Raw genomic sequence first — 21,919 nt, forward strand, 5'->3', positions numbered from 1 at the left:
GATGCTGCTTGGCCTGCTGTGTTCATCCAGCCCTGCACCTTGTTGTCTCGGATTCTCCAGCACCTGCAGTTCTTACTATCTCTATAAAATACAGTAGTTGCACTAGTCTGATCAATGCTGTACCTGGGTTCAGTTTAAATGAGTCACGTCTGAACACAAATATTTCTGTTCAATGGGGTGATATTGTCTCTAATAGATGCCATCCCTTCTCCCTTTTTATTCCTTCATAAGTTTATATTTCTCTATACTTCACATTACTCTAGAATAAATTTAAAGAGTCCAGATTTTTTGCTCGAGAACTAGTGGAATAAGTTTTAAACATACTATAGAATGAATTCAACATTATTTACATGCATGTGTGAATCACATTTTATTTTAAACTACTTACACTATAACTCTCAAGTATAATGGTAAAGTCAGTATGTTGTGTATCTCTAGAAATATTTAAAAGCCAAGGTTTAAGGAAAGCAATTATTCTGTTATTTGATAGTGCTTAGTAATGAAAGCAACAGTACAAACTGAATTACATTAAATGATTTAGTGCTTTAAATTGAAGTTATAAATTTGAAGCAATTTTCTTGCTTGATTTATACCTAAAAGGTGAGGGTTGTTAATATCTCATTATCTGTCCCAATTTTTAAGTATAAAACTATCGCCTTAAAGGCAATGGGCAAATGTTGAGTTTTTGTCTGACTACCACAACTATACTTGCCAGCCATGTAGGTAACATTTGAGAAATTCAGTCATAAAACACAGAAACAGACCCTTCAGCCCACAATGAGAAGCAACTAGTCCAGAAAAAATAGAAAGTGAACAAATTTGATTGGAGAATACAAATGGCACTATTATATTAAGTTTCATTAACAATCATTTCATGAATCATACTGTGATATTATTTAAAGTGAACACAAACTATGTACAAATTCTCGACACCTAAACCATTAAAATCCCATCAGGCAAAGCCAATCAACACGTCACTAAATGAAAACATGCAGTAGCAAAAAAAAAAAAAAAAGCATTTCACCTTTAATCACACAAAGCCAAATTATAGTTTTCCTTTCCTTACGATTTAAGGATTCTTCAATCAAGATCTAGAAGGATTGAATACTTGTATCTGACCATATCATCTTCTGACACCTTCTGTATCACAAAAAATAAAGTTGACAACATGTAAAAATATTCGGTCACATGGAATAAGTCTACTACTAAAATCTTAGGTGCTAGTCAAAGATTGAAATAATTTAAAAAATATCAATTTGTTTATTTCAGGCCAAGTACGGAGGAAAAAGGAAACAACTCTACTTAATCTAGCTTGTCCTCACGCTGCATTGTGTCAGAAAATGATATTTCAATAGAAGAACCACACTGGCAATAGAAAGAGCTTTTTTACATCACGTTAAAATACATACACCATGGGCACCTTTACAATTTCACAAACATTTATTTTGATTTTTAAAACAAGTGTCCACCAAGTTAATAATTTAAGTTTAGCAACTGAGTGCATTTGATTTCAGTGCTTCTAACATGCGCTACAGAAATTCATAACTTGGACTATGGGTTACTTACTGTATAGTGACATTTAAACTCCTTGATTAGGTTGTATTTTGCAACAATGTAGAATATATCATTTTAGTAATCTGTAGCACAGCAGCATGCAATGTGTACTGTACTATAACTGCTCCAAAGCCTTTATAGAAACCAAAGATGCCTTCTTCTTTCTGGATTACATTAATGCAGTCCCTCATTCCTTCATACTGTGTGTTTATAGGAAGCACTTCAAACCCAAGGTCTGTGTTGTCAATGATGGTCCGGGTTCCTTGAATATGTAGGCGGTGAAGCACTGTTTCTAATGGGTAAACCAAAATGTCAGCACAAAGATTTGCAACAAAACTAGCAATAAGTTCAGGGTAGTAAGCATCCAGCACAGTTTGTACAGAATTACAAGCATCAGCTGGGTGCTGATGTAGTGTCTTTTTCTGAAGAAGAAACAGAATAAATTTCTGGATGATGGCACTGATGATGTAATGGAGCACACCATGCAAGACGGTTGGAAAGACTAGAACTCCTAGTGGAAGCAGGCGTTTGCTATGAGGGACACCCATTCCCACCAGTCTACATATACCTTCTTTCACACAATCCAGTATTCCTGGATTGTCTCTTATGATTTCACTCTGGAAATAGAACACAATAAAAGTTAGTCATTAAAATATTACAGATGTATAGTTTAAATATACAAATATCACTAGTTGAACTTTTTTGTAACCCATTATATTTTATTTTATTAATTAAACTGGATGAACATTAAAGAAACGAGGGACAAATTTAGAAAAATACATAAATAGAACTATGAAGCAATTTAAAAAGCTAATGCTTTCATGCATTAGTTTTCTTAGCACTGTATCTCAATTAAAAATCTATGTAAGGAAGCCAAGACCCTAAACTGAATTTTCTAGAGTATGCTACAGGAGGTGATCATTCCTGAACTACAAAGTTTAGGAGGATAACAAGTGAACTTCACAGTTTCAAGTAGATCCGTATTACCATGAGACAAAAGTCTGCATAAGTATGCAGGACACAGCATGATAAAGAAATGCAATCCTCAGAAGGAAATGGATAAACTGAGGGTGGGGTGGAAGACAGCAAGGTATCCCTGCAACTGTCCAACAAGAACCTCTCCATAATTGCCTCCATGTGCCAGGCCATTACGGAAAGAAAGTACAGAACATTTTGAGGTGGGAAAGGAACAGAATTCCTTCCACGTGATATATAAAAGAAATGGGTTGAGGTCACAGAGTCAAAGTTCCAGCAGGTAGGGAAAAAAAACAAACAGCAGAATCTCAAAAAGATACTACTCACTTGGATTACTTCTAGCGCTATGTGCTGGTACATACAGGCAAAGCAGGATTAAATGTTCCAGAGAAATGAGAATCTGGATTTTTTTGAGACGTAGCAGAGCAAGTTTCAATCAATTCAAAGTGTTTACAAGCGTGTCGATCACATTTTATTTTGAACCACTTTATAATTCCCAAGTATAATGATAAAGTCAGTACTTTTTGTATCTATAGAAATATTTAAAAGCCAATGTTTAAGGAAAACTGTTATTCTGCTGTTTCATTGTGCTTAGTAATTAAAACAACAAACAGTACGAACGGAGATTAATAAGACGGTTAGAGAAATGGTACAGAAGGGAACACTTCAGATTGTAGAAGCATTGGAACTGGAAATCTACAAGGTGCTGCTCCAAGTTTAGTAAGTTTCATTGGTCGATGATAGAAAGGCTGAAAGGTCAGTGGATATAGAATTACTTTCTCTTTTAGGTACTTTTTACTCATCTCAACTATCAAGTTCATCAATTTCACATCATAACCTTTGCCCATAACTTTTTTTTAAAAAAATAACCGATAGCTGATGGTGATAACTCCGATTTACCTATATATACCTGCTCCAGCTCGATCCTTTGCATTTTTACTTAATAAATTAACACCTTTGTCCACAACTGGAATTCAGTATCATTCTGGTAAATCCCTTCAAGATCGATTTATACTTCAAGATGTATTGCACAAACCTACCAGTAGTACTCCAGTTGTTTTCTAACCAGAATATTGTGTAACTGTAGTATAGCTTCCACACCTAGTATCTTAAAATTTCCTCTTGTAGAAGTCTGCATTCTTAGCATTTTTGATTATTTTCTGAATTCATCATTTAAATTCTGATGTACATGGACCGTGCAAATCTCTTTGACCCTAAAAGAGCTAAGGTAAGTTATGAAAGAAACTAGCACAAAATATCAAAAAGGATAGCAAAGGCTTCTGTAGGTATTTAAAATGGAAGAGAGTCACAAAGTTAAATGTTGGTCCCTTGGAAGATGAAACCAGAGAGTTAATAGTGGGGAGCACTGAAATTGCACAGATGATAAATCAATACTTTGCCTCAGTTTTCACAGTAGAGGACAATAGTACTATTCCTATTGGAATGGACAAGCCAGAGGCAATGGAAAGTGTAGAACTCAGAATAATTGACAATCAACATCGATACAGAAAAGGTACTCAGCAAACTGTTAGGATTGTGGGCAAACAGATCCCACAGGCCTGATGGTCTAATTCCTAGGTCTTAAAGGAAGTGGCAGCAGAGATAGTGGATCCATTGGATACAATATTCCACAGTTCCCTGGACACGGGAAAGGTTCCAGTGGATTGGAAAAATGCTAATGTAACAGCCTTATTCAAAAAGGAAAGGAGGCAATGTGGGAAATTACAGACCAGTTAGTTTAACATCTGTTACTGGCAGTGTTAGAATCAATTATCAAGGAAGCAATATCATGACATTTGGAAAGTCAAAACACTATTCAGAGTCAGCATGATTTTATGAAGGGCAAATCATGTTTGACTGAATTGCTACAGTTCTTCGAAGATGTAACAAGCAAAGTCAATAATGGGGATCCTGTAGATGTAATATATCTGGATTTCCAGAAGGCATTTGATAAGGTGCTGCACAAGGTTGGATTATATGGGATTAGGGGTAATTTATTAGCTTGGATAGGTGACTGGCTGATGGACAGAAGACAGCAGTTGGGATAAATGGGTTTTTTTCTGGATGGCAAGAAGTAACTAGTGGGGTGCCACAGGGTTTGGTCCTTGGACCCCAGCTAGTTATAATCTACATTAATGACTTAGATACAGGGATAGAAGGCTCTATAGCCAAATTTGCAGACAACACAAAAATAAGCGGGACAGTAAATTGCAGTGAGGAAATAAGAACCTCACAAATGGTGATAGATAGCTGAGGAGAGTGGGCCAAAACGTGGCAGATGGAGTTTAACGTGGATAAGAGTGAGGTCATGCATTTTGGTCAGAAAAATGGAAAGGCTATAATCTAAATGGGGAGACTTCGGGGTGCTCTGGTTCAGAGGGATCTGGGTGTCCTCGTTCATGAGTCAGAGAAAACGAACATGCAGGTACAGCAGATAAAGAAAATGAGTGGAATGTTGGCTTTTATAGCTAAAGGAATACAATATAAATGTTAGGAAGTATTGTTGCAACTATACAAGGCATTGATGAGACTGCACCTGGAGTATTGTTTTGGTCCCCTTATTTGAGGAATGATGTAATGGCATTGGAGGCAGTTCACAGGAGGTTCACTAGATTGATCCCAGAGATGAGGGGTTTGTCGTATGACGAGAGATTGAACAGTTTAGACCTACACTCTCCAGAGTTAAGAAGAATAAGGGGAGATCAAACTGAAGTATTCAAGATGATAAAAGATATAGATAATGCAGACGTGGAACAGATGCTTCCTCTTGTATTCTAGGACAAGGGGTAGCAAATTTAAAACAGAGTGGAGGAGAAACTTCTCCTCCCAAAGGATTGGGAATCTGTGGAATTCACTACTCCAAAGTGCAGTGGATGCTGGGATAGTGAGTAAATTTAAGGAGGAGTTAGATTTTTAATTGGTAATGGGTTGAAGGGTTTTGGGGAGAAGACAGGAAAACAGGGTTGAGGAGCATATCAGCCATGATCAAATGGCGGAGCAGACTTTGATGGGGCAAATGACCTAATTCTGCCCCTATATCTTATGAACTTACGAAATAATAGAACAGAGTACCTTCTACATAATGAAAATCTAGAAACTTTGGAAGTCCAAAGTTGGTGACCTCACATTTGACTATGCTGAAACATATTTGCCACAGCTTTGTCCATTTGCTTAATCTTTCACATTTTTACAATTTTATGCTTCCATCTTTATGTTTACAATCTTGTATGTTCTCTTTATTAAAGTTAAGGATACAGATCTCCATCCCATGACCCACGATATTAATAACTATGGTGGATAGTAGAGCCCCCAACACAGATCCCCAAGATATAGTCACATTCTACTAATTAGAGTACTTGCCTTCATTTCTACTCTTGTCTCCCACTCATCTTGTCCATGGAGACTTACCTCCTGCTCGCTTGACTATTTTCTCATTGAACTACCAACCAACCTCCCTTCCTGGTTCCAAAACTCGACATTATTAACTGTTCTATTTCCTCATGTTCTGTTTGTTGAGATCTTACATCATCATGCCCTTTCTCAAAATAAGTCCCTTTCTTTCTTGCAAACTATTGTCACCAGATGCCCTTTCCTACCCAGTCCATGAACTGGAGTGCTCTCTAACAGTGTTTAGGGATGCTACATTCCAGTCCCTCCCAGTTTTCTGCCTCCAAAGTCATATTCTGATGTCCTACTTAATTGTAATGAAAGCATCCACCTCACACTCCATGTCAATTAGTCCACAGCCTTTGATAGTTGATCACATCACCTTCCTCCAATAACTCCCCATCTTTTGTTAAGAAAAGTAGTACTTCACTTAGTTCCAACCTTATCCACCCAATCATAGTCAGAATGACCAAGGTATTCTGTTCCTAATTCCAGAGTTACCTCTGGTGCTATAGAAGAATCTATCCTGGCGTCTTTTTATTTCTCGGCTGATCATTTGCCCCTGGTGACATCACCCAAAAGAATTATACTTAGTGCGGAAACAGGCCATTCAATCTAGCATGTCCACACTGACAGCCCAAAGAGCTCCTCACCCAGACCAGTTTCCCACTCCATTTTGGTAACTCCACATTTACCATACCTAATCCACCTAGCCTGTTCATCCCTGGACACTATAGGGCAATTTAGCATGGCCATCCACCATTGCACATCTTTGGACTGTGGAAGGAAACAGCAGCATCCAGCAGAAATGCACGCAGAGCACAGGGAGAACATGCAAAACATGCAAACTCCACATAGAGACACCCAAGGCTGGAATCGAAACTGGGTCCTTGGTACTGTGATGCAGCAGAGCCAACCACTGAGACACCAAAGGCCCATGAACGTCAACATGCACAGGTGATTATTATCTCACTAACACCTTAAGCTCCTCCACTGTAATTGTTAAGATTGCTTATACAACATTCAGTATGTAGATCAATAGAAATTTACTTCAACTAAACGTTAGAAAAAAAAAGGCCATTGTCTACAGTCTCTGCTACAAATTCCACTTCAATGATTCCATGCCTCTCAATGGCAACTGTCTGAAACTGAAACAAACATTTTGTACAAGCTTGCAATCACATAAGACCCCGAGATGAGCTCTCAGCTACATATTCATGTTGGTCATGAAGACTTGCTACTTTTACATCCATAACGTCTCCAGCCTGTACTTCTGCCTCAGCCATAATCTGAGACCTTCATTCAGGTCTTTATTACCAGTAAAACTGACCACTCCAATCCATTCCTACATTCTAGCCTTCATAAAATTTATGTTATCCAAAACTGTTGTCTTAAAGCGTATTTATAAACCATTTGCACTAATGCACATTTGCTGACCTGCAACGACTCAGTTAGGACTCAATTTTAAAAACTCATCTTGGTTTTTAAATTCCTCCATTAGTTCACCTGTCCTATCACTGTAATCTCTTCCAATCCTACAATCCTCTTTAATACCTGTGATCCCTCTGAAATGGCCTAGCAAGCCATTCAGTTGTACCAATTGTTACAAATTCCCAGAAATGAACCCAGACGCATCAACAGGCATTAACATAGGCACCAGAAAAGGCAACAGCAGAAACAGCTCTGTCAACCCTGCAAAGTCCTCCTTACTAATATCTGGGTGGCTAGTGCCAAAGTTGGGAAAACGGTCTCACAGATCAGCCAAGCAACAGCCTGGCACATCATATTCACAGAATCGTACCTTACAGACAATGTCCCTGACACCACCATCACCACCCCCAAATATGACCTTCCCCATTGGCAGGACAGACCCTGCAGAGGTGGCAGCACAAGTGGTATACAGTTGGGATGGAGTTGCCCGGGAGTCAACATGGACTCCAGATCACGTGCCGTCTCATGGCTTCAGGTTAAACATGGGCAAGGAAGCCTCCTGCTTAATTTCAAGTACCGTCCTCCCTCGACTGATGAGCCAGTGCTCTTCAATGTTGAGTAACACAGAGGAAGCACTGAGGATGGCAAGGGCTCAAAATGTACTCTGGATAGGGGATTTCAATGTCCACCATCAAGAGTGGCTCAGCAGCAGTACTACTGATTGAGCTGATCAGGTCCTGAAGTATACAGCTGCTAGACTGGGTCTGCAGTAGGTGGCGAGGGAACCAACATGAGGGAAAAACATACTTGACTTTAGCCTTACCAATCTGTCAACTGCACATGCATCTGTCTATGACAGTACTGCTAAGAGTGATCACTGTGCAGTCTTTGTGAAGACAAACTCCCGCCTTCATATTGGAGAAAAAAGACCTTCGTGTTGTGGCACTATCACCATGCTAAATGGGATAGACTTTGAACAGATTTAGCGACTCAAGAATGGGCAGCCATGATGCACTGTGAGGCATCAACAGCAACAGAATTGTTACTGCAGCACCAGGCATACCTGAAAATGAGGTGTCAACCTGATGAAGCTATCAAACAGGACTTCTTGCATGCCAAAGCATAAGCAGCGAATGACACAGTAGTGATCTCACAACCAATGGTTCAGATCTTAGCTTGCAATCCTGCCACATCGAGTCATGAATGGTGGTGGACAACTCACTGGACGAGGAGGCTCCACAAATATCCCTACCCTCAATGATGGAGCAACCCAGCACATCAGTGCAAAAGATTAGGCTGAAACTTTCGCAGCAATCTTCAGAAATGCTGAGTGGATGATTCATTTTGGGCAACTCAAGGAGTCCCAGGATTAAATATACCAGTCTTCAGCCAATACAATTCACTCTACGTGATATCAAGAAACGTAGGAGACACTGGATATGCCCTGACAATATTCTGGCAATAGTACAGAAGACATGTGCTCCAGAACTTGCCGCTCCCCTAGCCAAGCTCCTCCAGTACAGTTACAACAGTGGAATCTACTTGACAATGTGGAAAATTGCCCAGGTATGTCCTGTACCTAAAAGCAGGTCAAATCCAACCCAGCCAATTACCGCCCCATCAATCTACTGTCGATCAACAGTAAAGTTATGGAAGGTGTCATCAACAGTGCTATGAAGCAGCATCTGCTCAGCAGTGCTCAGTTTGGGTTCCACCAGGGCCACTCAGCTCCTGACTTCATTACAGCCTTGGTTCAAACACGGATAAGAGCTGAATTCCAAAGATGATGAGAGAATGGCAGCCCTTGACATAAAAGCTGCATTCAACCGACTGTGGCATTGAGGAGCCCTAGCAAAACTGGAATCAATGGGTATCGGGGGCAAAATCTCTGCTGGTCGGAATCATACCTGACACATAGGAAGATGGTCATGGTTGTTGGTCATCTCAGCTCCAGGGCATCTCTGCAGGAGCTCCTCAGGGTGGTGTCCTCAGCCCAACCATCTTCAGCTGCTTCATCAATGATCTTCCCTCCATCATAAGGTCAGAGGTGGGGATGTTCGCTGATGATTATACAATGCTCAGCACCACCCCCAACTCCTCAAGCACTGAAACAGTACATGTTCAAATGCAACAAGATCTGGACAATATCCAGGCTTGGGCTGACAAGTGGCAAGTAACATTCACATCACACAAATGCCACGCTATGACCTTCACCAATAAGAGACAATCTAATCACCACCTCTTCACATTCAACACTAACAACATCCTGGGTTTATCATTGATCAGAACCTCAACTGGACCCACCACAAACACAGTGGCTAAAAAAGCATGAGTCAGAGGGTAGGAATACTGTAGCGGGAAACTCATCTCCTGACTCCCCAAAGCCTGTCCACCATCTACAAGGCACAAGTCAGAAGTGTGATGGACTACTCCCCACTTGCCTGGAACGGTGCAGCTCCAACACAAGTTTGATACCATCCAGGAAAAGGCACAATGTACACAAACATCCAGTCCCTCCACCTCAGCAGCAGCAGGGTAGACTATCTACAAGATGCCCAGACAGCAACTTCCAAACCCACAACCACTTCCATCCAGAAGGACAAGGGCAGCAGATACATGGGAACACCACCACCTTCAAGCACCCCTCCAAGTCACTCACCATCCTGACTTGGAAATATATCATTATTCCTTCAACATTGCTGGGTCAAAATCCTGGAATTCCTCCCTAATGGCATTGTGAATCAACCCACAGCAGGTGGAGTGCAGTGGTTCAAGAAGGCAGCTCACCACTACCTTCTTAACGGCAACTAGGAATGGGCAATGTATGGTGACTAGCCAGTGACGCCCAATCCCAAAACAAATCCTTTAATATTTTCCCACTTTTAATCACACCACTACCAGTGGTCATTCCTTCATCTGCCTCATCCCCAAGCTATGGATTTCTTTCCATAAATGCCTCTGCCTCTCTCATGCTCCCTTTTACTCTAACACCCCTTACTTTAAAACCTCTGTCTTTGAAGCAGCTTTAGGTCATTTGTTCTAATACCCCACTATGCAAATGGTGTCATATTTGTTTTATAATAACTTTATGAAGTGCTGTGGGACAGTTTATTATGTTAAAGGTGCTTTATAAATACCAGCTGTTGTTGGAAGCAGTTATATGTTTTTACTTTCTTTCAATATATAAGCTTTTGACTATACAGTCTGCCATCAGTTATTCTTCTAACAGCCTCTGGTAGGATACACTTTCTTAATTAAAAAAAAGTAATGAGCTACAAACAAACACTGTCAGAATCAAAACCGAAGGAATTGCGGATGCTGTAAATCAGGAACAAAAGACAGAAGTTACTGGAAAAGCTCAGCAGGTCTGGCAGCACGTGTGAAGAAAAAAGTCAAAGTTATTGTTTTGGGTCCGGTTGTGAGGAAGGGTCACCAGACCCGAAACTTTAACTCTGATTTTTTCTTCAGAGATGCTACCAGCACTGTCAGAATCAAATTCTTGGATTAGAAAATAGCAATCCTGGAGACACTTATGATAAAACTAACTATGAACTAAGTAGATTCAATACATCAAAGGGGCTCCTTTTTGGTTCATACTTCAACAGATTCAAAGTATCACAAGAATAAATGATCACTGACTGGACATTAGCTACTTAATAGTTGATTACATAAAAAGGTAATAATTTACTTCACTCACTGTTAATAAAGTTTATTGATTATACAGAAAATTTACCTGCACAGTCTCAATTAAACTAGCCGAGTAAAAAGGCAATGCCACTACGCAGGTCAGCCTGCAGGAAAATAAAATTTGTTTTTTAAAAAAAAGTTCTCTTAAACAGCCTACGTGAAATGATTCAAGTCCACAACTAGGCTTATATCCAGCAAAACTTATCGCAAGTGAAATTATCCACCATAATTTCAAGAAGAATAAATTTATAAAAGGGAAATGTGATAATTTTAATTGTATTAAATCCACGGCACCAATATTAAACAGGAATATCACTGCATGCCCTATAGATGTGCACTACAAGAATTACATTTCTAATTTACACTAATGGTAGATTTAGAAGCTTACATAAAAATAGTCACATTTTCAGAAAATACCAAACCAGGAAGGACCATTGAATCTGTTTTCATTACAGCTTAGAAGCACAAAGGATTGATTGTAGGTGCTGAACAGTCTTAAAGTGGATGTGGAAATCCAATGGAGTCCAGAATTATGGGGGTTGGACTCCAATTTAAAATGAGGAGTTGCCCTTGTAGGACAGAAATGAGAATTGTTGTTCTCAGACTTTGTACAAAGTTGGAACCCTGCCTCAGAAGGCGTTCATGACAGGGTTACTGAATAATTTTAAAGGTAGAAATAGATAGCCTTTGATTGCCTTGTCTAGCAGCAAACCATCAGGGTGTATGAGAATGTGGTATTTGAAACAAATTGATCAGTGGGTATTTTATTCAGTGGCAGAGTAGGCTCAATGGGCCTCCTCCTGCACCTAGTTCTCATGCTTCTGTAATATTCAGCTCAGGAAATGTTAAATAACAGACAAAATATGTAAATGAATAGAAATGGGGGAAGAAAACAAGTAATTTGCTTGCTCTTTAAAATAGAGATTTAAAAGGTTTTTGTAGATATGGGGCTAATGTGACCAACACTAAATAAAACAAATGAATCACTAAACTATATAATTAAGAATCATATGAAAGGCAAGGAAATCATGGCTCAAACAGCTTGAACACTGTATGCAATGCTGGTCTCAGGATCACATGGAACATTCAGGGTCTGGAGAAGTTCAGAATCAGGTAACAGATTCCATGAGCCAAAAGAATTGTGTCATGAGGTAAAATGATCACATAATAGAAGACTGCAAATGATTTCAAAAGAAATCAATCATTTAAGACATTACCTGAAGTTAAACACTGACAGTAGGGAAAGAGGGATTTGGTAAAGTTTGCAAAAAGCAAATTTAGAATACATTGTTTCACAAAGGGATTATCAGGATTTTAGGTAACAGACAACAATCATTAAATGACTGAATATATAAATGGTACGATACACTAATTCTAAGTTAAGAACAGAGGAATTAGCTGGACCAAAGAGCCTGACCAATCATCTTCCTTATGATCTTCAGAGACAGGAGATAGAAAAGATTTCTTTTTTGAATTGTTTCCTCTCCAGCTGTGCTAGACAAGGACATCTGGAACTTGATCTTTAGCAAGCGAATTTAGAAATATAAACTTTGAATTCATTAGAAGAAAAAACTTAATTGACAAACCCCATAGTTCAGGACATCACCCAAGTTGAACAGTTAAACAAGTAGCGATTAGGTGGTATGGAGTACAAAATGAATGTAAGCAAACAAAAATGAGCACATCTGGCCATATCTGCATTAGCCAGACTGGAATTAATCTAAACAAATATCAAGATAACAACTAAAATGAGATAGCCATCAATAGTTTCAGGAGATAATGCTCTCAAACTATCACATGATTCCTGTTGCAACTTACCCTTTCAGTACAAGATGACCAGCTATTTGTTTCGGACTCCATTTATGGGAAACCTCTCTGCAATAAGAAACTTGTAGGATAATGTTGTGCAGATTAAGTATTAAATCATGTATACTAAACAGTAGTACCAAAACGTCTAAGAAGAATCCTGCATTGAGTTTTAGCCATTGATAAAGTTAATACGTTCATCTTCTCAATGTAAACTCACCATACCGCAATTTCTATTTCAACTTATTTTTTCTTGATAGGACTCTAGGAGAAGAATGACCTGTTGCTAACAAAGGTGGTCAAGGATGGTGTCCAATGAAAAGCTAAGACATACAAAGTGGTTAAAAACTAGTAGTAGGCCAGAGGATTGGGATTTTTTTGGGAACTGGCAGACGATTAAAAAAATTACTCAAGAGGGAAAACACTTTTTATATTTCTTGCCAATTTACTTCCAAACAACTGAATTTCTATGGGAAATGAATGAGACAGAGATGAGCTAAAGTGGTTGTAGGACACTTAGAGGGTGTGACTGCAGAATTAATAAACAGGAAACAGGTAGATAATTTAAATCAATATTATGCACAATTCTTCATAGTGTAGGACACAATAAATATCCCACAGTTATCAGATAAACAATGTACTGAGGTCGAGCTGGTGTGTTTGACTGCAGACATTTCGTCACCCTACTAGGTAACATCAGTGGCGCCTCCGAAGAAGCGTTGGTGTTCTGTCCTGCTTGTTATTTATTGCTGAGGTTTGCTGGAGTGGTTGTCATCACTTCCGTTCTGGTTTTTCAATGGTTTGTATATTGGGTCCAGTTCAATGTGTTTGTTGATGGGAGTTCCGGTTGCAATGCCAGGCCTCCAGGAATTCCCTGGCATGGCTCATGCTACTATGATGTGTTGTCCTAGTCAAATTCATGTCCTTCTTTGTCCGTGTGTATTGAGACCAGTGAGATTTGGTCATGTCTCTTGGTGGCTAGTTGGTGTTAGTGTATTTTTATTGAAAGTTTTCTTCCAATTTGGCCTATGTAATTTTTTTCCCCACAGTCCTTGCATGGAATTTTGTATATTTTGGTAGTTTTATTGGTTGTGGGTATGGAATCCGTTATGTTCGTCAGTAGCTGTCGCAGGGTGGTTGTTGGTCTGTGAGGTACCCTGATAACTAGGGGTTTGAGTAGTCTTGTGATCATCTCTGATAGGTCTCTGATGTACAGTAGGGTGATAGTGTGTCTGGCTATGTTGTGTCTTCTTGCTTTAGTTGCGGAGGTAATGGCAGACTGAGCTTTTTGGGTATCCATTCCTTTTAAAAACTCCAGATAAATGCTCCTGTTCTGCTTTGTGCAATTCCAGGTTGCTGCAGTGTGTTGTGGCTTGTTCGCATAATACCCTGATGCAGCTCCGTTTATGGGTGTTGGGGTGGTTGCTGGTGTAATGGAGTATCTAACCCGCATGTGTGGTCTTTCTGTATAGGCTGATCTGGAGTTCCCTGTCGTTCTTACGTTCCACTATTACATCTAGGAAGGGTAGTTGGTTATTGTCCTCCTGTTCTTTAGTGAACTTTGTTCTGGCAAGGATGTTGTTTGTATGTCAGTGTGTTTCTTCTAGTGTTGACAAACTACAAGCATACCCACAACAAATAAAACTAACAATGTACAAAATACCATACAAGGACTGAGAAACATTACATAGGCCAAACTGGAAAAAAAATACTTACAATAAAGGATACACAAACACCAACTGGCCACCAAGAGATATGACCAATTCTCACTGGTCTCAATACATACGCACAAAGAATGACATGAATTTGACTCTGACAACACATCCATAACAGTACAAGCCAACAGAGACATGCCAGGGAATTCCTGGAGGCCTGGCATTCCAACCGGAACTCCATCAACGAACACTTTGAACTGGACCCAATATAGAAAGCACTGGAAAACCAGAGGCACAAGTGATGCCAACCACCCCAGCAAACCAAGACATATAAATAACAAGCGGGACAGAACACCAACACTTCATCAGAGGCACACTGATTATTTTACCCATCAGGGTGACGAAAAGTCTGTAATCAAACACACCAGCTCAATGAGCAAGTCTACAATCTCATCCACAACCTAACTACCAATCTTCTCAAAAGCTTTAAACAAAGTGCTAATGGGAGGAAAAATCTTGGTACAGTCACTATCACAATGGACAAACTAATGAGTCTGAAGGCATAAAAGTCACCAGGTCTTGATGGCCTGCATCTAAGGGTTTTAAAGAAAGTGGCTGTTGAAATTGTGGAGGCGTTGGTCAAAAATATTCCAGAACTCACTGCTCTTTTTAAGAGGGGAGACAGGAAGCAGGAAACTGTAAAATGAAACACAGCGACTTCACGGTTTAGTGAATGGGAAATTATTGATATGTTGAGACAGTGGGCAAAACAATGACAGATGCAGTTTAATGTAGGAAAATGTGATGTCATGCACTTTGGTAAGAAAAGTCAAATGCAGACTATTACGTAAATGAAGAAAGACTCCAAAAAAAAAAAAAAAATGCAGCATAAGGGGACCTGGGGTGTGCTTGCAAATGAAAAACATAGTTAGCATGCAGGTACAGCAAGTAATTAAGACAGATTGAATTTTAGCCTTCATTGCTAGGGGTTGGAGTTTAAAAATGTGGAAGTTTTATTACAACTACACAGGGTGTAGGGAGGGTTGACCTGGAGTACCGTGTATGATTTTGGTCCCTATATTTGAGAAAGGATATACTGGTATTGGAGGTTTCTCAAAACAGATTCACTAGACTGAATCCTGAGATGAAGGAATTGACTGATCAGGTACAGTTTAACTGTTAGGCATTTATTCATTAGAATTTAGAACACTGAGGGGTGATCTAATTGAAACATACAAGATTTTGATGGGGCTTGACAAGGGAGATATTGAGAAGTTGTTTCCACTGATGGGAATCTCGAACTAAGGGACATAGTCACAACATAAGAGAATACTCATTTAAAACTGAGATGCAAAGAAATCGGTTTTCTCAGAGGGTAATGAATGCCTGGAATTCTTCAGCCCTATGAAGGCTAGATCACTTACAAGTATTTAAACAAGAGGCAGAGAGATTATTGAAATAGAGGAATTGAAGGCTATGAGGAGCTGGCAGGAAAGAGGAATTGAAGCCTAGGGCAGATCAGCCATGATCTTCTATATCATGAAGTATCTAATGTCTATTCTTGATCCTAATTTTTATATTCTTTATAATATTAAAAGAGAAAGTTAAGTCAAGTCCTTTAGATTGGTTTTGCTATCTGAGCACATACAAAGAAAACTTGCATTTTGCCCATTTATCCCAACCATGCCTTTCCACCATATCAAGTTTAAAAATAAATTCAACCAGTGATATTGTACAAATAGAAGCTGTTTTTGAAAGTACAACTAGATGTGACCTACCTGGGAAGTGGTGTAAATTCACTGATGATGCCTTCAGTACCCAATGCTATTCCTTGAACAATAAATGTGCTTCCCATCCCTTTCCATAATCCTTTTATTCCCTGCAAGTGTCAAATAGAGACAGTGATTCAATTTCCTACTTCTTTTTTGTGCAGCACTAACAAATAAGATTGGAATAAAACAAACTCTAAAAGCCAGAGAGGGAAATAAACAGCTTGTTTTTTGTTTAATAAAAGTTTGTTATACATTCCCTAGATATATTGGTAAATTCTCCATTGCCTCGTCGGCTTTTATCTTTGTGAAGTATAGAAGAACAGAGAAAGAATAAAGACAGTTTATAAACAGAAACTGCTATTGAAATTGCATTAATCTTCAAGAATTCAGATTATTTTTTAACCAGAACATATTGATTTTCTACTTTTAAGCTCTGTCTCAATGTGCATTACACCCGGCTTTGTAAATCTTTTTCCTTTGGAGAAAGTATTTACCAGTTATCCCAACTGCAAGTCAATGGTGAAGTATAAAATTAGAATAATTCATAAGCACTAGTGTAGTGGTATGTCACTGGACTAGTAGCCCAGACCCCAGGCTGGAGATTTGTTCAGATCCTCAACAGTAGATAGGAAAATTTGAACTGAATTCAATAAAACTCTGGAATAGAAAGCTAGTCTAATGACTATCATTTAACCACTGTGGAATGTCATAAAAACCCATTTGGTTCACTAATGTCCTTTTGCCACCCTTACCTGGTCTGGGCTACATGCGGCTCCAGACCTACAGCAATGTGGTTTTCTTTGATCTGCATCCTGGGCAATGAGGGATAAACAACAAATGCTAGCCTGGCCAGCCATCTCCATATCCCACAAATGAATTCAAAAAATGCATCTCTTAATCCTAGGTTCATTTATGGATTGCAGCATTACATATGTCTGCACCCAACCTACCCAAACTAAGGGCCTGAAAAGAGGAGAAATTGGATAAACTCTGCAGTTCTGGCAACATCTGTGGGGAGAAAACAGAGTTAACGTGGAGTCTAGCGACTCTTCATCAAAACTTTATACGACCCAGGGTCCTAGCTGTTTCTCTTTAAATTCTCCAAATACTTAATTAAACAATGCCCTCGACTTGTTCTGTCTATCTTAATATTAATTAGCTGTTAGCACCACACCACTAGGTTGTGATGCATTGCAAATTTTTCATTAAAATTGAGCCAATGGAGGGAGAGCAAGATTTAAAGGAGCAGAATTTATCAAAATATCTGAACTTCTTTTAAACAAAATCTCAGAAAATTTCCTTTAACTACACAAAAATTAGATGTAATAAGATGTAATTTTATAAAAATGTTGAAAAGAAAAATTCTGAAAACATAAAATGTTTCTGGGAATTTGGTTTGAAAACAAAGAGGAGTATAAGTAATAACAATATTAAAATATTCATCCGTTTTGGAATGGGAGAGGGGTATATGCAAATACATTTCCAAGCATAAGGTGACTGTAAAGACCTACCTGAGTTTTGCTGAAATGATACATAATATTTACAACAGTGAAAGGAGTAAGATGATAACTTTTTGCATGATAATTGACCTAAAAAGTATAAAAGATTAAAAAGAATTACCATTTTCACACAGTTTAAAGCCAAGGTATTTAATAAATGCACACGCTTCCATTCTCAAAAGAGGCCTATAGTAGGTCCTTGCTTTAAGTTGCACTCCTCCCCCATCCCGTTAATGCATTTTGTTTTAAACAGTTTCATTCTCAAGTCCTGCTTCAAACTAAGCTGACATTAAATTGGGAGTGCCATTACCTTCAACCCTTCCCTCCCCACCCATTGGAGTTACCTCCCTCCTTCCCTTTCTTCCTCCCTCTAGTTTCACTCCCTTCCACTATTGCCTCCCTTTGCCCTAACTTTGTCTCCAAACCTGTGCCCCCTGCCCCAACCTAGCTTTGTTTCCCCTCTGCTTTTAGCTTTGGCTGCTCCCTTTGTCATTGAAGCGGTTCTCATCTCCCGACTATGGTTCTGAAATATTACCGAAGAGCTCAATCTAACAGCAGAAAGTCTGCAGCTCTTAAACAATGACCAACTTCTGCCACTGGAGTCTGGTCAATCTAATAATAGGGTGAATCAACTTTTTAAAAATCTACCAATTTGTGTATTGAACATGATAAGTGATGGAGCTTCCACAGCTCTCTGGGATAGCAAATTCCAAAGATTCACCACGCTGAGTGAAAATAAAATCCTCATCCCAAATTGCCCAGCCCTTATTCTGTGACTGTCCCCTCTGGTTTTAAACACCCCAACAAGAGAAATTATCATATCCACAACTACCCTGTTGCATTCTGTAAGAATTTTCTAAGTTTTGTGAGATCGCTGCATATTCTTCAAAACACTGGAAAACACAGGCCCAGTTTCTTCGATGTCTTCTTGAGAAAATACCACCATCCCAGTGATTAGTTAGGTGAACCTCCATTGTTCCACTCCTGTATGGCTAGTACACCCTCTCCTAGTTAAGGATATCAGCTTTACACAGTACTCCACCTGCTGTCTTACCAAGTCTCTACACAATTTCAGCAAGACAATTTTAATTCTGTATGCATATCTATTTGTAATAAAGGCTAACATATCATTTGCTGTCCAAGAAAACCACCACAATATGAAGCAGGTGGAAAGTCATTTTGATTTGGCAACAAATTACATTTAAATGCTGCTTTTAATGTAGCAGAACAATCCAAACACTTCAAAATTATTTGTTATGTAAATAATTTCAAGGTATTACGATAGGTGATAAAATAAAGCAATTTTCCTTTTTTTTTGCTCTCCTGCCCTGTAGGTGCAAAAAAATTTCTCTGGCGAAAGGCCACAAGCACTTTGACAAATCAATAATTCTTTAATCAACAGCCTAGATAATAAAATCATAGCTAGTCAAGGTTGGCATGCTGAAGAATCACTTGATAGCCATGAAGTGTGGGAAACATTGGTTTGTTCTCATTTCCAGAATCCAGAGTGGGTGAGCTGTGGGCAGTTCTACTCCTACAGTTAGACAATGGTTATCTAATTTACTACGAACTGTGAATCAAACCTAGAACATTTCCAGTAACAATAGTTCAGTGCTATACCAGGTGATGCCCTTTCTTCCTAGCCATTACAGAAACCAACAAATGACATATCCCTCCAAATGACAGCATAGACAAACAACACCAGCAATCTGATGAAGGATTTTGACCTATTTTGCAATAGTACAGTGATCTGTATTTGACAACTGTATATAAAGAATGATCCAAAACTCTTAGTTCTGATTGGAGACCTCAAGCAGGTCCTCAAAATTTAAACTCCTTGCTATTGTACAAAAGCCTTTTTTAATAAATCAAAATATAAGGCTATGAAATGTAATTTTAATCCTAGTAATTTTCAGTATAATAAATCTTCCTCACTTTCCCTTCTTAAAATTTCATACCTGGCACTGACGCCGAAAAACAATACAGGGATGAGCCAACACATTTTCTGTGAAGAGACTTTAAATGAAAAAGTACAATTAGACAAAGCACTAAGCACAGAAAATACTTCTAGTAAGGTTCCGATAGACTTGTCCAGACAAAAGCAGATGAGAAATAACATTATTAAATTTATATCCAAATACAATCCAAATGTAACACAGGATTATGTTATAATTTTCTTACCTGCAAATCAAACCAAATTAGATCCTTATCAAAGAACCATAATAATAATACATCCTGGAATCCACATTTTTCCCCTGAAATGATACTAATTTAAAATTAACTTTTGTATGTATTTTGGTTTTTTGCTTGTTTAGTTAATTCATTTAACATTTTACGATTTTCCAATGCACACTGCATTTTCTTCTATTTTCCCCTTTCTAGTTTAAGACTACCAGAAACAGCTTGCTCTTTTACAACTCTGGTCAGAAGACTCACATCCAGCAGAGTATCTAATGTTGTGAAGGCTTGCATTACTAATTATTTTTGAGAACTTTTGATTATAGGAGAAATAACTGGACCTGCTTTCAACCCTAAAATAATGTGCACTATGGAATACTTTTAAAAAGAAAAGACACTAACAGTTTAAACTTGTAATAAACATACGAACAAGGAACAAGAGTAGGCCACTGTCCCCTTTGAGCCTGCTCCACCGTTGAATAAGATCATGGCTGATCTGATTTTAACCTCAACTCTATATTTTTGCATATCCCTGGAAATCTTTCTATCTCGGACTTTAAACATGTAAAGAATCTGATTCCACTGTTTTTTGAGGAAGGGAATTCCAAAGACTCTCAACCCTCAAAAAAAAAAAGTTTGTGCTTTAAGGCACCCCTTTTGTTTAGAAAGACTATGATCCCTAGTTCTAGATTCTCCCACAAGAGGAAACATATTTTCAACAACGACCTGCCTCTTAACTGGAAGTCACACATCTAAGATAATTGTTGTCTGAAGTATGGCTATTTTGATATTGTTTGGAATTCAGTTTGGATGTAGCGTGTGAACAGATAAGACCCTAATCAACCTATATCACCTAGCCAAGAAATCTTTTCGGGGATTCTGCAAGCGAGTTGAAAATCTGAAATAACTATTCTCACCGAGAGCTTCTGGAAAACTTACTAGACATCTCTTGAATGTATTGTTCCTTTTTGAAATTTCCAGTAATATACACGTGTCTGGTGATACCCATCTACTGAAAGCATCTGGAAGATTTCATACTCTGTGCCTGACCCTTCAAGAACTAAACAATCATGTGGCCAAAGTGTCTTTTTCTCAACAAAAAACCTCTGAAGACAAAGTTGCCATATTTCTTTAATTTGTAAATGTTGAGATTCTCCAGAAACAAAAATATTTATACACTTATATAGGTCCCCCACAAACCCAAGAGGAGAAGATGGGAGGGTGAAAACAAGGCAAGTAGCCAAACATGACAATGGACAGCTCGGCACACCCTACGATGTCTTTCTCAGGGCAGAAAAGAAAGTGTGAAGGTGGAAGCGATAACCAAAGCCTAAATATTTCCACTCTCTAAAAGATTTATTGATTAAGCCATGTTTTGATAATAAATCAACAGTTTTATGTTAATCAGAGAAATCTGATAGAATTTCAGAATAAAAAGATCCATCTATTATGAAGTGTAGAATTAGCCATATAGATAACCAGTTACCCTGCTTTCACAGATGCTGCCAGACCTGCTGAGATTTTTTTCCCACCAATTTCCATTTATGGTTTGTATTTGCAGCATCCACAGTTCTTTATTTCTTTCATTAGAATTAGCCTTTAGCAGTAACAGAATAAGCATTCAAATATATGATGGGACTGATGAGTGCTGGGACTAGAAGGAGATAGCACACTCCTCCAAATTCAGTTGCTACAATACTGTTTGTATGATTTAAATACATAAACATCTTTAGTCATTTTAAGTGAAGCACGTTATTTGGTCTACGAGGAAAACTTCAGCTTATGTCAACAGGAAGTTCGAATAAAACTTTAGTACTGTACCTTGCGAGGCCAACACCAAACCCTGCAAATCTATTTAACTGATCTGTAACAAAAAAGAACGAGAAAATATTACATAAGTGATTTTGAAAACTATATGCAACATCCACTTGTCAATTTTATTCTCCATCCAGATCTAATACACTAACTTTGTTTC

The 21,919-nt window shown here is 38.5% G+C and overlaps 1 protein-coding gene across 2 annotated transcripts in view; it reads right to left on the minus strand.

Moving 5' to 3' along the window:
- Positions 1 to 1,421: 1,421 nt before the first annotated feature.
- slc25a46 (solute carrier family 25 member 46) overlaps positions 1,422 to 21,919 on the minus strand; it is a 29,668-nt gene continuing 9,170 nt past the window's right edge. For both annotated transcript variants that reach the window (XM_048594418.1, XM_048594411.1), the window contains exons 2-8: positions 21,766 to 21,808; positions 19,725 to 19,782; positions 17,779 to 17,856; positions 16,274 to 16,374; positions 12,853 to 12,909; positions 11,081 to 11,138; positions 1,422 to 2,171 (exon numbers count right to left, since the gene is read on the minus strand). In XM_048594418.1, the coding sequence (XP_048450375.1) occupies positions 1,593 to 2,171; positions 11,081 to 11,138; positions 12,853 to 12,909; positions 16,274 to 16,374; positions 17,779 to 17,856; positions 19,725 to 19,782; positions 21,766 to 21,808 (974 nt within the window). In that variant the 3' untranslated portion in view covers positions 1,422 to 1,592. The remainder of the gene's footprint in view (positions 2,172 to 11,080; positions 11,139 to 12,852; positions 12,910 to 16,273; positions 16,375 to 17,778; positions 17,857 to 19,724; positions 19,783 to 21,765; positions 21,809 to 21,919) is intronic.

This window comes from Rhincodon typus, chromosome 3, assembly GCF_021869965.1.
Source record: "Rhincodon typus isolate 14 chromosome 3, sRhiTyp1.1, whole genome shotgun sequence".
NCBI classification, from domain to species: Eukaryota; Metazoa; Chordata; class Chondrichthyes; order Orectolobiformes; family Rhincodontidae; genus Rhincodon; species Rhincodon typus.